We start from the raw sequence: 13,709 nt of genomic DNA on the forward strand, positions 1-13,709 counted from the left end.
TGAACCAGAATTTCTTTTGCGGTTGCTATGAAAGACAACATAGAACGCAAAGTTCCCACTTCGACTGAGGGTCAGTTGCTCTGTCTGTTCTCGATGGCTGGTTACTAATGGCTACAAGTTTAATCTCAGCTGCATCTGTTGTCTTTTCTTTGACAGAACTGATGCTCCTGTTTCCATAACAGCAGGTGCCTGGGCAACTCTTCCCATCTAGGCTCCTCTTATCATGGTTCATAGTAGCTCTTCTCCATCAACAACAGTTAGTGTTTCTAGTATATCTTTCCTCTGCTTGAACAAGTCCTCTTCCAGTGGTTTTTCCTCTGCATCACCATCAAAGGTTTCAGACCTGGAAATCCCTTGGGAAACTTTCGACATCCTCAAGCTGCCGATGGCATTGAAAAATATTTATTCCAAATCAAAGTGTCAAAATGGGCCCTAGGTGTATTGCCCGTTTTTGGTTCCTTGGTCAGTGACACTATGTGTGTGTTGTTTTCTCCTTGCATTCATCAATCCAATATTCCATTAGTAAATGAGTCTACAATTATCCAAATCACAACAGTGTATTAGTCTTACTGTGGCTTCAGGAACCTGTGGACTTGGACTACAATTTGGTTCCCCTCTGAAGTCTGAAGTCCCTCACTTCCAACATAATGCACAGGAGGCAGTCTTGAGGGTGGAGAAAGAAGCTTGTACATGATTGAGGTGGATGCAGCTGCTTTCCAAACATGGCTCCTGGAAGAGGACCTCCCACACAGTAGGCACTGAAGCTGTAGACCCTTCCTGTGGCTCTACCCCCCCCCCTTATATCTGACTTGTACAGGACCCTTGCGGTAAGGACGAGGGTTGCTTTCAAAGGATGCTACCATCAAATCTGTGCACACCCCACTAAACAGATCAGGCGACATCAGTATGTAATGAGCCGCCTTTGCCTCTATTTTGGTCTGGCTCCATTCTTCTATTCCATTGATGATGAGAAGCTCTGGAGATGGCCTGTGAATTCATCTAGGATTGTCTGAAGGACAAGTGACACTTAGGTCTTAACATCCAACCTCCGGATCATTTTAGTCACCTTTTCTGAACCATTTTTGGCTTTGAAGCATCAAGGGAAAATCCCCATCTGCTCAACTGATATTAAGTTGGGTGGATCGAAAGGCCAAATAAAATCCTATTAGGCTAACCTTTCAGACTTCTATTTCACATCTGGCCTGGAAGCACAAACCTGTCTGGAGGCAGGTGAAGTTGAATTTGTGGTTAAAGTATAGATAAGAGAAATCAAAACCATTCTCATAAAGGGACTTTCGTTTTCCCAAACAAGCAATGACAGGCCAATAACATTAAATCATTGTCTGATTTGAACAGGACTGAGAGGCAGGAAGAGAAGTGAGTAAAATACTTGCCAAAGAGGTAACCTGAATACTCACACCAACCCAGCAATAAAAGGGAGGGAAATGAAAAGAAAAAGCTCTTATGACACCTCAAGAACCATCAGAGCTATTGAAGCACAAGCTTTGGTGGTCTACAGCTTCAACAAAGGTGACCCAGATAAGATGTTAAAATGCTCCTGTTTGTTTCTGTTGCAATGCGGTTGTGAACTCTCTGGAATAAGGTGGCCATTGGCTTCAGAACTAACATGTTCTTAAAATCTAGTAAACAGACTGCTCAGCTGCTCAGTTTTGTGTTAAGAAGCCATTCCAAATAGTACAGAATCTGTCCTCCTTTTACTGTCTCTGAGAAAAGTAGTAAGCATCTAATCAGCTCTCCCGGCCCAAATTGCCTGTAAGTCAAATGTTTTCACATCTCTCATTGGGCTTGACTTCAACGTACACTCTTTCCAGCTACATTAGAGCATTCAGAACAGCCTAAAAGCCTTCCATTCATAGAGAACTACCCAATTTGGCCATTTGTCCAAAGATATTTCAGAAGGTTATTAGAATAAGTATGATCTGAAATGCTGATAGGCTAATGAGAATAGTTGTTTCACTGGTTTGTATTTTTGTGCTCTTAATAAAAACTAGCTCTCTATCACGCTTGGCCATGTTCCTTCTTTAGAAGAAGAAGATGAGTTGGTTCTTATATGCCACTTTTCTCTACTGAAGGAGACTCAAAGCGGCTTACAGTCACCTTCCCTTTCCTCTCCCCACAACGGACACCTTGTGAAGGAGGTGAGGCTGAGAGAGCCCTGATATTACTGCTCAGTCAGAACAGCTTGATCAGTGCTGTGGCGAGCCCAAGGTCACCCAGCTGGCTGCATGAGGAAGAGGAGTGGGGAATCAAACCTGGCTCTCCAGATTATAAATCATAGAATCATAGAATCATGGAGTTTGAAGGGGCCATGCAGGCCATCTAGTCCAACCCCCTGCTCAACGCAGGATCAGCCCTAAGCATCCTAAAGCATCCAAGAAAAGTGTGTATCCAACCTTTGCTTGAAGACTGCCAGCGAGGGGGAGCTCACCACCTCCTTAGGCAGCCTATTGCACTGCTGAACTACTCTGACTGTGAAAATTTTATTCCTGATCCACACTCCTAACCACTACAGCAAGCTGGCTCTCACTTGCAAAGCTCAAACTATGAACAGAACAAATTCTGGCTGGGTAGGCAAGCGATTAACTTGTATGAGTGTGCAACCAGCCATACTCCGTAAGCCACATCACTACGATACTGTTCAGTGATTATTTCCCAAATCACAAAGAACTAAGGACGGGGAACCTTCTTAGTGATGAGCCAAAACCACGTAGAAATGCAAATTTCATTCATCCACCAAGGAACACTCTTTCTTCATCAGTAACAAGACAACACTCGAGTTATTATGAACAGAGGTGAAACTTGGATGCTTTTCAAATCCATTATTGAGAGAATGGTGGGTCAGAAACATTTTCATCAATCAGCATCCAAGTCCAGCTTTTATTTATTTATTCATTCACACGATTGTTAAAATTCGGCAGTTATTTATATTTCAGAGCTAGGTTTCACTGTTCCAGCTTATATTTGTTGTTAATTGTATAATATAAACTGTTTGAGGACTGCAGGCCCAGTCGATACTATTTTAAATAAACAGACAGGTCTCTCTTCCTGCACTGATGCTTGTAGCTCAGAGACAGAGGCGACAGGACGATTTGCCTCCAGTGCTTTTAATGTCTATTTCTACTAGATGCACATCACGTCTGCCTTTCCTTTCATCACGTTGCACAGCTGAGTCTTGACAATTGTTCCCGCCTCATTGGCCAGTGCTGCACATTCATTCCAGGGTGATTTCACAGTGAACATGAAATGAATCTTTCACACACCGCGCTTCTCATCCAGAGCCACCAGGTGACGGTAGATCTTGCACAAAATCTGCAGGGCTGAGTTTAGTGGCGATAAAGTTGTGTAGGAATATTCAGCTTCAAGTCTAGGTTTTAAAGCACATCTATTCCGTTTCGTTGGAAGTAAAAATCCATCCTGATCTCACTGTTCCTGACGCAACCCCTCCTGCCGCCACAGAGCTCCCATTTGCCACTGTGTTTCTTTCCTATCTTCATTTAGGGTTTCAAAGAAGCCTCTACCTCCAGACATGTGTATGGAGCATGCACTGTCTAATTATTTTGTCTAAATGGTCATGCAATTTCCTTTTCTTTGACATTTTAATGCTAAAGAGTCTATTTTGCAGATACAGCTGGCTTTTCAGAGAGGAATTAACATACAGCCATTCTAATTCTGGCCAGAATGCTTTTGCTGTCTGCATCTGCATGACTTTCAAAAGGTCTCTATCATCTGAAGCTTTCATCAATGCACACCTCACCTTCTCACTGTTAGAGTCCCAAACCATTTGTTATGCAGGATTGTCATCTCCCATTTAGGGGTCTTTAAGCACATGCCATAGTCCCATCTCTAGCAGGTGGATCTTAATTCTCTCTTTCCAGATCAGGTAGTTGCCAGTAAGCAAATCCAGTAGGTAATTATCATGAGTGTTTCAGGAAACTGCCATATCCCGTTTACCCTTTGCTATCAAAAATATTCTATCTATTGTTTCACAGCCTGAATTCCCCCACTGGACCCAGAACCCTGTGGGCAGAGTTTAAATCTGCAAAAAGGGATAAAAGCACTGGACTGCTTAAAATAATAAAGAGATTTATTATGAAGATAAACAACTTTGTGTAGAAAGGAGAGAGAGAGAAAGCTAACTAACTGTCTAATTGTTGTTTGCAGTCATTCTGTCTGTTCTGGAAATAAAGAGACAAAGTATGCTCAAAGAAGAAGGAAATCTACAAAGAGATAATCAAGACACCAGGAAACACCAGGAAGTTCCAAAGCTAACTGTGCAAACCACACATCTCCCCTGAGGCCCAGTAGGACATTCATGGTTCTGAATCATGCATAGGTGCATAGAATCACGGAAGGGGCCATACAGGCCATCTTGTCCACCCCCCCCCCCCCTGCTCGATGCAGGATCAGCCTCAAGCAACCAGGATAAATATCTGTCCAGCCACTGCTTGAAGACTGCCAGTGCAGACTACAGATCTTGCCTATTCCAACAAACCGAACCATGGAATGGCTGCACCCCCATATTGTTTGGCATTGCACTGAGTCACAAATGAATGTTTCCCGAGTGGACAAAGCAGACCAATTGCAAATGATTGCTACAGCTCAATGGTAGAGTGCAGTGTGTAGCCAAAGCCAATGTGACTTTGTGTTCTTGGTTCTCAGGATGGGAGCTGAGTAACAAGTTCCTGGCTCTGAACCGGGAAAGTGCCCTTTCTGTTCGCCGTGGGACCTATGCCAGTTGAATCCCAAACACAGCAATTATTTCATCTGGGCTTGCTACAATAGTGCCTGGCTTAAAATAGCTTTCTAAGGAGCGAGGGAGGGAGAGGGAGGGAAGCTTTGACCAGAGTGACCTAGACTCGAGCTGTCGACTGACAGGTGTCTTTCTGTAAGTCAGATCTATTATAAATCATCAAAGTGTCTCTCCTCCCACACTGCACTCAAGGAAGAGCGCACACAAGCTGCTTATCGAATCTGCCGCACAACTTGCTTTCTGCCATTGTTCCTCGAGCAAGTGACCTTATGGGGCTCAGTGATCAGGAATGGCAAAGGGTCTTGGACATCTGGGCAAAAGTGGAACCAGATCTCCCTGCACATGGACAGGAAGTTATCATCAGGTAAGCAGAAGCTGGCGGCAGAAATCTGAGAAGCATAGTGCCTGAAATAAAAAGAGAGTTTCGTGCCCCTTTAAAGGCTAACCGGTTTATTACAGCCTATGTTTTCATTGACTAAACTTTACTTCACCAAATGCACACTCTGATTCTGGTGGGTAGCCGTGTTGGTCTGAAGCAGCAGAACAAAGTTTGAATCCAATGACACCTTTAAGGCCAACAAGGTTTTATTTGAGGGATAAGCTTTTGTGTGCACGCATGCTTCTTTGTCCACACATGGGTTATGCTTGAATGAAAAAAAAAAGATATAACCGTGAGTACAAAAGAAAACAAATTTGTAAACTGTGTGGCTCAAAAGCTGAGACCTCTAAGACAGGGGTAGTCAACTTGTGGTCCTCCAGATGTTCATGGACTACAATTCCCACAAGCCCCTGCCAGCGTTTGCTTGTGGGAATTGTAGTCCATGAACATCTGGAGGTCCGCAGGTTGACTACCCCTGCTCTAAGACATATGGCAGCATATTAATTTAGACTGCAGGAAGCAAAGCCGAGAAGCTGCCATAATTGAGCTTAAGAACCTGCCTGGCCTGTTACCAACATGGGATAATCACATGGGCAAAAGAAAAAGGATGAGAATCTTGCAATTAGCCCTGTGGACTTCAGTCCTTTGTATTGACTTTATCAGATGATTGTTGGAGTAAAGAAATCCTGCTTCATCATTCAGATTCTCTGCTTTAGGTGTTTTGATCCACTGCTGTTGTAACTGGCATTGCTGAGTAACTCATTAGCAAAGGTAACAAAGAGTAAACAAGAAGATTAGAGCCTCAGACTTACCCTATTTGCATTTTATTACATGCCAGCAGAGTTGAGAGGTTTGCATTCTGTCCAGGAGACTGGGGTAACTAACCCTGACACACAAGCAACCAGCAAAAAACACCAGAATGCAGTTATTGGTTGCTATTAGTACTGTACGGGTGATCTGAATATCTGTAACATAATGTGGGAGTTAACATAGCATGTCTGCTTTGTATCCTGCCCATTTTCCATCCAGCACAGGACAGCATATATGATTATGTCATCTCACAGCAACCCTGTGAGGTAGGCTAGACTGAGTGAGAATGACTGGCCTGGGAGGCTGTGTAGCACAGGGGGGATCCTAGTTGGGACAGTCACCATGACATTTGTATTAAAATCTGCTTCAGGAAAGTGGGAAACAGCAACATAATGCTGGTGGGTCTCTTGCTACACCACCTTGCCCATATGGCCACCACAGAACTACAGCATGAGAGCTCTGCTGTGCCACGTGCCAGCCAGGAATGCTTTTGTGCTGGCTGGGGGTGGGGGTGGGGGGGGTCACGGTTGGTGCTGCCACAGCAGCAGCACTGGTTCAAAGGAGAGACCTTGAGTGGGAGCCGCTGCAGAACACAATCTGGAATGGGAACTGGGGTTCCTGCAGCCACGCGCTGAGCTGAAAAGAGTGTCCAAATGAGTAGAAGCTGTGAAGTCAACACCAGGGGATTACCAGAGCCAGGAATGTCCAAAAGCAAGCTGAGGAGTCAGAGCCGTGTAATCAAGGTGCCAGTCAGGGAGGTTCTAGATTCAAGGTTCTAGATCAGGCTCAGCAGAAGATTCAAGGCATGCAGGTGGAGTCAGGTGAACATGTTGCTTCCACATTGTACTCTTCCTGGCCTGCCTTAAAACCAGTTGGCCTGGGGATTGCTTTTGCAATCACCCAGAGCCTACGTCTTGCAAACAACGCTGGTTTTGTAGGCGAGCAGATCTACACCTCCCCTGTAGTGCTACTCTAAGTTTCCACCTGCACTTAGGAGATGGGGGAGGGGAGTCAGAGACCTCAGTGTCTGAAGCCTGACCAATTACCTCCAGCTGTGAGCATTCTCCATCTCCAGCGCCTTGCCGCTTGCTTCTGGTTGGGCTGGAAGCTGATTAATTTCAAGTGCCTGCTCTGCACCTGCAGACACCTCCAAATCTTCCTCTGAGGAGCTCTCGGTGCTGACCAGAGGGGCCGTGACTGCTTCATTGTCCTAGCACATGACCTGCAGAGTGTTCATGTTCGGGATTTGTTATGGATGTAGACTGGAGAGCTGTATGATGCTTAATGCACTAGGACAAGATCACTGAACTTTGTTTAGAGGCTGCCCATCCAGCCTTCTCTCCAGCGCTGCTAAGGGGAGGTTTATGATCGCCTTCCACTCCCAAACTTGAGTGCCGTAGACTGGTGGAGGGAAGGTTTTAAGTACATCCATATACGCTGTTAACTCACTATGGACTTATGGCGAGGGGCTTTCAAGGCAAGTGAGAACAGAGGTGGTTTGGCATCGCCTTCCTCTGCAGAGTCTTCCTTGGTGGCTTCCCTTCCAAATTTGAAGTCTAGCCCCCAAGGGACCCTGCTTTGCTTTTCAAATAAGTTGCAACTGGGCTACACCATGCCACCTTCCCTCCCTGGAAGGTTTCTTTGTTGGGGGCTGGGGTGGGGGATAAAAACCTGAATTCTCCTTCCTTCCTCATTTTCTCTCTCTGTTATTTACCTGAATGCAGCAGTGTGCAAGTTTGGGAGATGCAGACAGCCTCTTCCTTTATCAGAACGAATGTTGAACAAGCAGGAGTTAATTCCCTCTCACAGCTAATGGAAGGTTTGGGGCAACCAGCCCCAGACTAAACCACTACAGCCCTGGGCATTAGGATTGGAGGCCAGGAGAAGAAATTGGATGCACTGCCAATTCTAACTCACCCTATTATTCCAGGGACCTTTGGACTGTGAGGGCCTCTTCCCCTTTCTAGCTTAAGTGTTTGTGGGAGGTGGGTGGGGAGTGCACCAAGATTAATTTGGGTTGGAGAAGATAATTTCCCCACAGATCTCCATTACCCTCCCCCAAGGGACCCATTAGGCTGCAAATGGAGCAGAGCCAGAGTATAAAGCGTCCTTGGAGAGAATCTGGAGTCAGGGGACAGGGACATAAAGCAGGCATTATAGCCACAGGGAGATTTTTCTCTGCCTTGACTTCCAAACTGGCATGCCTTTCTTTTTCCTTTTCCTTTTTTTGAGCCTCCACGTGAGGTCACCTTCTAATCATCCACTGGCCAAGACTCCCCCATTCTTGGTGTGCTCTTTCTCAAACCGACTCTGACCTTTTCAGAACGAAGGCAGTCCAAGCACGTAAGCAAGCCATTTGTATGGGAAGCTGCACCTTGTCAGAAGTCTAGCCCACAGCAGTGCTATCTTCCTCCTAACAACCCCGCACAATTGCCATATTCCCCACCCTGCCTCCAGATGGCTTTTTGAAGGTTCTCAAAATAAGTGGTAATTGCTATTTGCACAGCAGCACAATCATAACAATCTAGTGCCACGATCTACCAGTTCCTCTGAACTCCTAACTTTCCCCTTTTTTAAAAAGTTAGTGCTTTCTGCTTATATGTCTGCAACAGAAAAAGGGTCCCAGGTAGGCTGACAAGCTCTGACTTGGGAAATTCCTAGAGATTTGGGGGCAGGGGCAGCACAGTTTGGGAAGGGAAGGAAGTTCAATTAGGATGTGATAGAATCCACCTTCTGAAGCCGCCATTTCCCCTGGGAATCTGATCTCTGGAGTCTGGATAGCAGGGGTTATGCCAGGAGAACTTCAGGCCCCACGCAGAGGATGTTCTTATTTTATTTTATTTAGATTTGGATTTTTATACCACCACTCTCGGACTGACCATCTTAACCTGTACAGCAAGTAAATCATTTATTACATAAAACATACATAATTACATAATTTAAAAAATAAGTTAAAAATACTCAGTCTTAGTCCTGATGATGTCCCGTTCTGGTCTGTTAATAACTTACAGGTAAGGAGATAGCATGCACGGGAGGGAGAAAGGGGGGAAGAAGAAGAAGAGTTGGTTCTTCTATGCCACTTTTCTCTAACTGAAGGAGTCTCCAAGCGGCTTACAGTCACCTTCCCTTTCCTCTCCCCACAACAAACACCCTGTGAGGTGGTTGAGGCTGAGAGAGCCCTGATATCACTGCTCGGTCAGAACAGCTTTATCAGTGCTGTGGCGAGCCCAAGGTCACCCAGCTGGCTGCATGTGGGGGAGCGCAGAATCAACCCAGCTTGCCAGATTAGAAGTCTGCACTCCTAACCACTACACCAAACTGGAGAAGGAGACACAGTCTGCTGTTTGTCGGGATTTCCACGGGCATCAACCATAAGCCTGAGGGAACAGCTCTGCCTTGCAGGCCCTGTGGAACTTAGAAAGTTCCATCAGGGCCCTGATCTCTTCTGGGAGCTCATTCGACCAGGCGAGAGTCAGGGCTGAAAAGGCCCTGGCTCTGGTCAAGGCCAGATGTATTTCTTTGGGGCCGGGGACCCTCAGCCGGTTGGTGTAGGCTGAGTGTAGAGCTTGGGGGTAGGACTCAGCCTGGCAAATGGCAGCAGAGTTGAGGGTGAGGCTATAATGAGGACTGGCACTGCCAGTGTGATGACATCCCTTCTGGAGAAAACCCAGAGGAGATGGGAGTAGCTCTAGGAATCACTAGTAATTCTATGGAAACCGCTGATTCCTAGAGCTATCATGGTCACTTCCAGGTTTTTCCTCCATTCTGCTGGCAGGATGTTTCAGAGCTATCCTGAGACCATGGAACACTTTGGCAAGTTTAAACACCTGAAGACGACTGATGAGATGAAGAGCTCAGAAGGTGTGAAGAAGCATGGTGTGACCGTCCTCAGTGCCCTGGGCAGAATCCTGAAGAGGAAAGGGCAACATGAAACAGAACTCAAACCACTGGCCCACAGCCATGCCACCAAGCACAAAATTCCCATCAGACACCTCGAGGTAAGGAAAGGTTGGGTGGTGGTGTGGAGTACACCTGAACTGCTAGGATGCAGGCAGAACATCCCAGGCTTGCACCCCTTTCTGCGCCATGCGTCTGTGCATGTGTGTTTGTTCCCTCTCTGAAACCTTTAAAATCGATCCAAGAAGCCGTATAATAACTGAGCTGGCAGTGGTCCAATATTTTATATTTCGCTTGGTTATCCCTTTGGACTGTCTAGCCAGCTCTGATTATTATTGCTATTTTGTTCTCTATTACTAATTCCTAATATTCCTGAGATCACACACTAATCAAAGTAAAGCACTTTGAGGTCAAATGACCCATAAGATCCACAATTGGGATTTCCCATAGTTTTAAAAGGATATCAGCAGCTATGGACGGGGACACGGATCTGGATCAGGAGGTTTTTTCTTTTTGCAGTATAACCTTGAACCAATTTTATATCATTGCTCAAAAAGATTGATTGGTGCTTTGAATCTTGTCCCTTCAACCTGAAGTTCTTTACCTTCTCTTATTGAAGGTGCTTTCAACAGGGAGATCATTCCCTGTGGCTTCACTATTGCTACCCTGACTACCATTTCTGCACAGCAATAATAGGGCTGCCATGTGATGGAAACCATGATTGCTATAGTGTTATGATGCCCTATTGCCAAGGTCGCCTAGTTTGCAGCTTGCATGCTTTCTACATTTGCAGCCCTTTTCCTTTCTAGGCCACACAGTTCTGCAATGGCAAGGCCTTACTTTTTAAAAATGGAATCTAGCAATGAGTACATTTTAGCAATATATCATGACCATATTATAATGCTATAGTGATCTAACAATGTGCGCGTATGTAAAATGCACTCAAGTCTCAGCTGACCTATGGCTACTCTTGAAAGAGGCTTTCAAAGCAAGAGAGAAGCAGGGGTGTTTGCCATTGCTTTCCTCTGCAGAGTCTTTCATGGTAGCCCTCCTGGTTAGCTTCTGAGATCTGACAAGATCACACTATACCAGGATGCCTTCCCTAATAAGCTGATTTTAAAAAATGCTTCTGGAGTTTGGGGTGGGGGAGAAATGGCAGCTACAGGAGGTGAGGGCAGGGGAAATGGAGCAGGACTGGGAAAGAACCACACAGCAGCCATGTCAGATTTGATTTGTTTCTCTTCCTGCTAAAGGCCAGTCCCTATTTTACCTTTGGGGTAAACATTTCTGGGCTCGGGGTTGGTTGCACCTTGACTCTAATGTGTCTGTATGGAAAAGCATAAACAGTGCTGGTGCTGAACCAATTTAGAGTCCAGTGGCACCTATAGACCAACAAGGTTTTATTCAAGGTATATGAGCTTTCGTGTGCACACACCCTTCCTCAGATACCGTGTTCAAACTCATAGGTAGAGTCTGAGAGTAAATTAACATACAGCATAATGAAAATGCTTGCGCCAGATCTTTTCTTAATCATTTCCCCATTCCCATCTAGACGGAGAATAATGGTTGATGAAAGTGTCTGGAGTTGCAGCTTTTCTACACCTATTATAGGATTCTTCGTGAAAGTAAACATTCTATTAGCACATTCTTTAAAAAGCAAACTGTTATGGTCAGCGTAATGTGCAGTTGATAACTTCAGATATTTCAGCTCTCTCTGTGTGTGAGAGAGATTAGAAGCAGTGATAATTGCTAAGAGAATCATAGAATCATAGAGTTGGAAGGGGCCATACAGGCCATCTAGTCCAACCCCCTGCTCTACGCAGGATCAGCCCAAAGCATCCTAAAGCACCCAAGAAAAGTGTGTATCCAACCTTTGCTTGAAGACTGCCAGTGAGGGGGAGCTGCCAGTGAAAGAACAGCCTCATCCTTTAGACCAGGGGTAGTCAACCTGTGGTCCTCCAGATGTTCATGGACTACAATTCCCATAAGCCCCTGCCAGCATTTGCTGGAATTGTAGTCCATGAACATCTGGAGGACCACAAGTTGACTATCCCTGCTTTAGACAAATCTATCTGTAAAATCCTGATAGGTCTCCAGTTGTGCCCCTAGGGACAGACTCAGTTTTAGAATACCCGTTCAGAAGGAATTTTTGTGAAGAGGAATTTATTTTAGTCAAATTTCTAGTCGTTCCTTTCCCTCATGCAAGCGTATGGAGAAGACCAAGGCTGTACAACACATAAAATGCTCAATTAAAACCAGCTTCAACTAGATAAAATATATTGAAAGTTATCCTCTCACTCCAGACTCGCTTAATCCCAGTCACTAAAAGGCGACTTCATTGAAAAGGAATTACACATTTTCTGAAATATGATTCCGTTTGAGATTTGGCAAGTTTGAAGACTCCAAAATGGCTGGGGAGGACGGTGGCCACACAACTGCTGGTACAGCAGACAAAAGAACCACCCCCTAGGACAGGAAAACCGAGACCTTTTCTGCATGAACTCCTTACTGCAGATTTCCCTAGCCTTTAAGCTGGGGAATTTGGTGCCTGCCTTTATGCACCATTCTTTTTTCTCCGGTGTATTCATTCTGCACTGCAAGCCAACCATGCAGCGTAGCTGAACCTGTGGTGAGAGGTCTCCTTACAGGATCGGCCCCTTTTCAGGCTCTGTCAGGCAGTCTGGTTTGGTCGAGGCTGCCAAGCAGAGCCTAGCCAAACCTGTAGGCTGAGTTCTTCCTCCAGGACTGGCTCCTCTGTGGGCTTTTAAAAAAGAGTGGTCCGAGTTTAGCGATTAAATCACCTATTGCTGAACTCATCCTACTTGTTAAAAAAACAAGGAAGCATCTCCCCTGCCTTGACTTCATAGCTACATTACGTATAGCTACACCTACATAATAGCATTGAATAACTATCCTTTTCTTCTTTCTATGCAGTTCATTTCTGAAGTGATTGTTGCTGTCCTTGCTGAGAAATACTCTGCGGACTTTGGGGTCGATTCCCAAGCGGCAATGAGAAAGGCTTTGGAGATGTTCCGGAATGACATGGCTAGCAAGTACAAGGAGTTTGGTTTCCAGGGCTAGTGAGGACACAGAGAAACAGTGCCTCCTTATAGAGAAATGCTGACAGACGCAGACGCACAGGTCTTGTTCAAGGAGAAAAATGTTCGGATTTAATTACGTAGGAAAATAATTTGGCACTGGGTTGAAAAATTCACATCAAACTAATGGTCAGTCTATATGTGATGGTAGCAGATCTACCTACATCTTTATAAACCCCACTGATGTGTAAAGCTGAGGACTGGGTCTGTGACATTTAAAGGGCCAAAGGGATCTGCAGGCAAAGTCTCTGTGCAAGTGCTGACCTCTTACCTACATTCCACTTTTATTCCTTTAGTCTGTTTCCCCCTTCCCACCTCTGAGATCTTTTCTTCCCTGATTGTGCTCCAATACCAAAAGTGATTCCAGCTGTGATAAACTATGCAAGAGGTGAAGGTAGATAGGCTTTCATGGTGTAGAGCAGGGGTAGTCAAACTGCGGCCCTCCAGATGTCCATGGACTACAATTCCCAAGAGCCCCCTGCCAGCAGTCGCTGGCAGGGCTCATGGTAATTGTAGTCCATGGACATCTGGAGGGCCGCAGTTTATCCCTGGTTAAATGAAACTGCGAATGCTGGCAGGGGGATCTTGGGAATTGTAGTCCATGGACATCTGGAGGGCCGCAGTTTGACTACCCCTGGTGTAGAGGGAGGATCCGGTGCTCCTGCCTATGTGTCCCTTTGCCTCCATGCTTTTCATAGAGCTCCCAAACTCCAAAAAGGGCCTGGAGATCTCCCAGTATCAAAATTTACCCCAG

The 13,709-nt window shown here is 45.5% G+C and overlaps 1 protein-coding gene across 1 annotated transcript; it reads left to right on the forward strand.

Annotated features, from left to right (window-relative positions):
* Positions 1 to 4,932: 4,932 nt before the first annotated feature.
* Positions 4,933 to 13,408, forward strand: MB (myoglobin). Its single transcript, XM_077340957.1, has 3 exons — positions 4,933 to 5,135; positions 9,736 to 9,958; positions 12,792 to 13,408. The coding sequence occupies exons 1-3, from the start codon at positions 5,041 to 5,043 to the stop codon at positions 12,936 to 12,938; spliced, it is 465 nt and encodes a 154-aa protein (XP_077197072.1). The 5' UTR covers positions 4,933 to 5,040; the 3' UTR covers positions 12,939 to 13,408.
* The last annotated feature ends 301 nt before the right edge of the window (positions 13,409 to 13,709 follow it).

The sequence above is a fragment of the Paroedura picta genome, chromosome 5 (assembly GCF_049243985.1).
Source record: "Paroedura picta isolate Pp20150507F chromosome 5, Ppicta_v3.0, whole genome shotgun sequence".
NCBI classification, from domain to species: domain Eukaryota; kingdom Metazoa; phylum Chordata; class Lepidosauria; order Squamata; family Gekkonidae; genus Paroedura; species Paroedura picta.

Bases quoted from the DNA above. Each gene is read 5' to 3' on its own strand.
- MB (XM_077340957.1), top strand. From the start codon at position 5,041: ATGGGGCTCAGTGATCAGGAATGGCAAAGGGTCTTGGACATCTGGGCA. The intron at 5,136-9,735 runs GTAAGCAGAAGC...TTCTGCTGGCAG, and splicing joins GGACAGGAAGTTATCATCAG to GATGTTTCAGAGCTATCCTG. The intron at 9,959-12,791 runs GTAAGGAAAGGT...CTTTCTATGCAG, and splicing joins TTCCCATCAGACACCTCGAG to TTCATTTCTGAAGTGATTGT.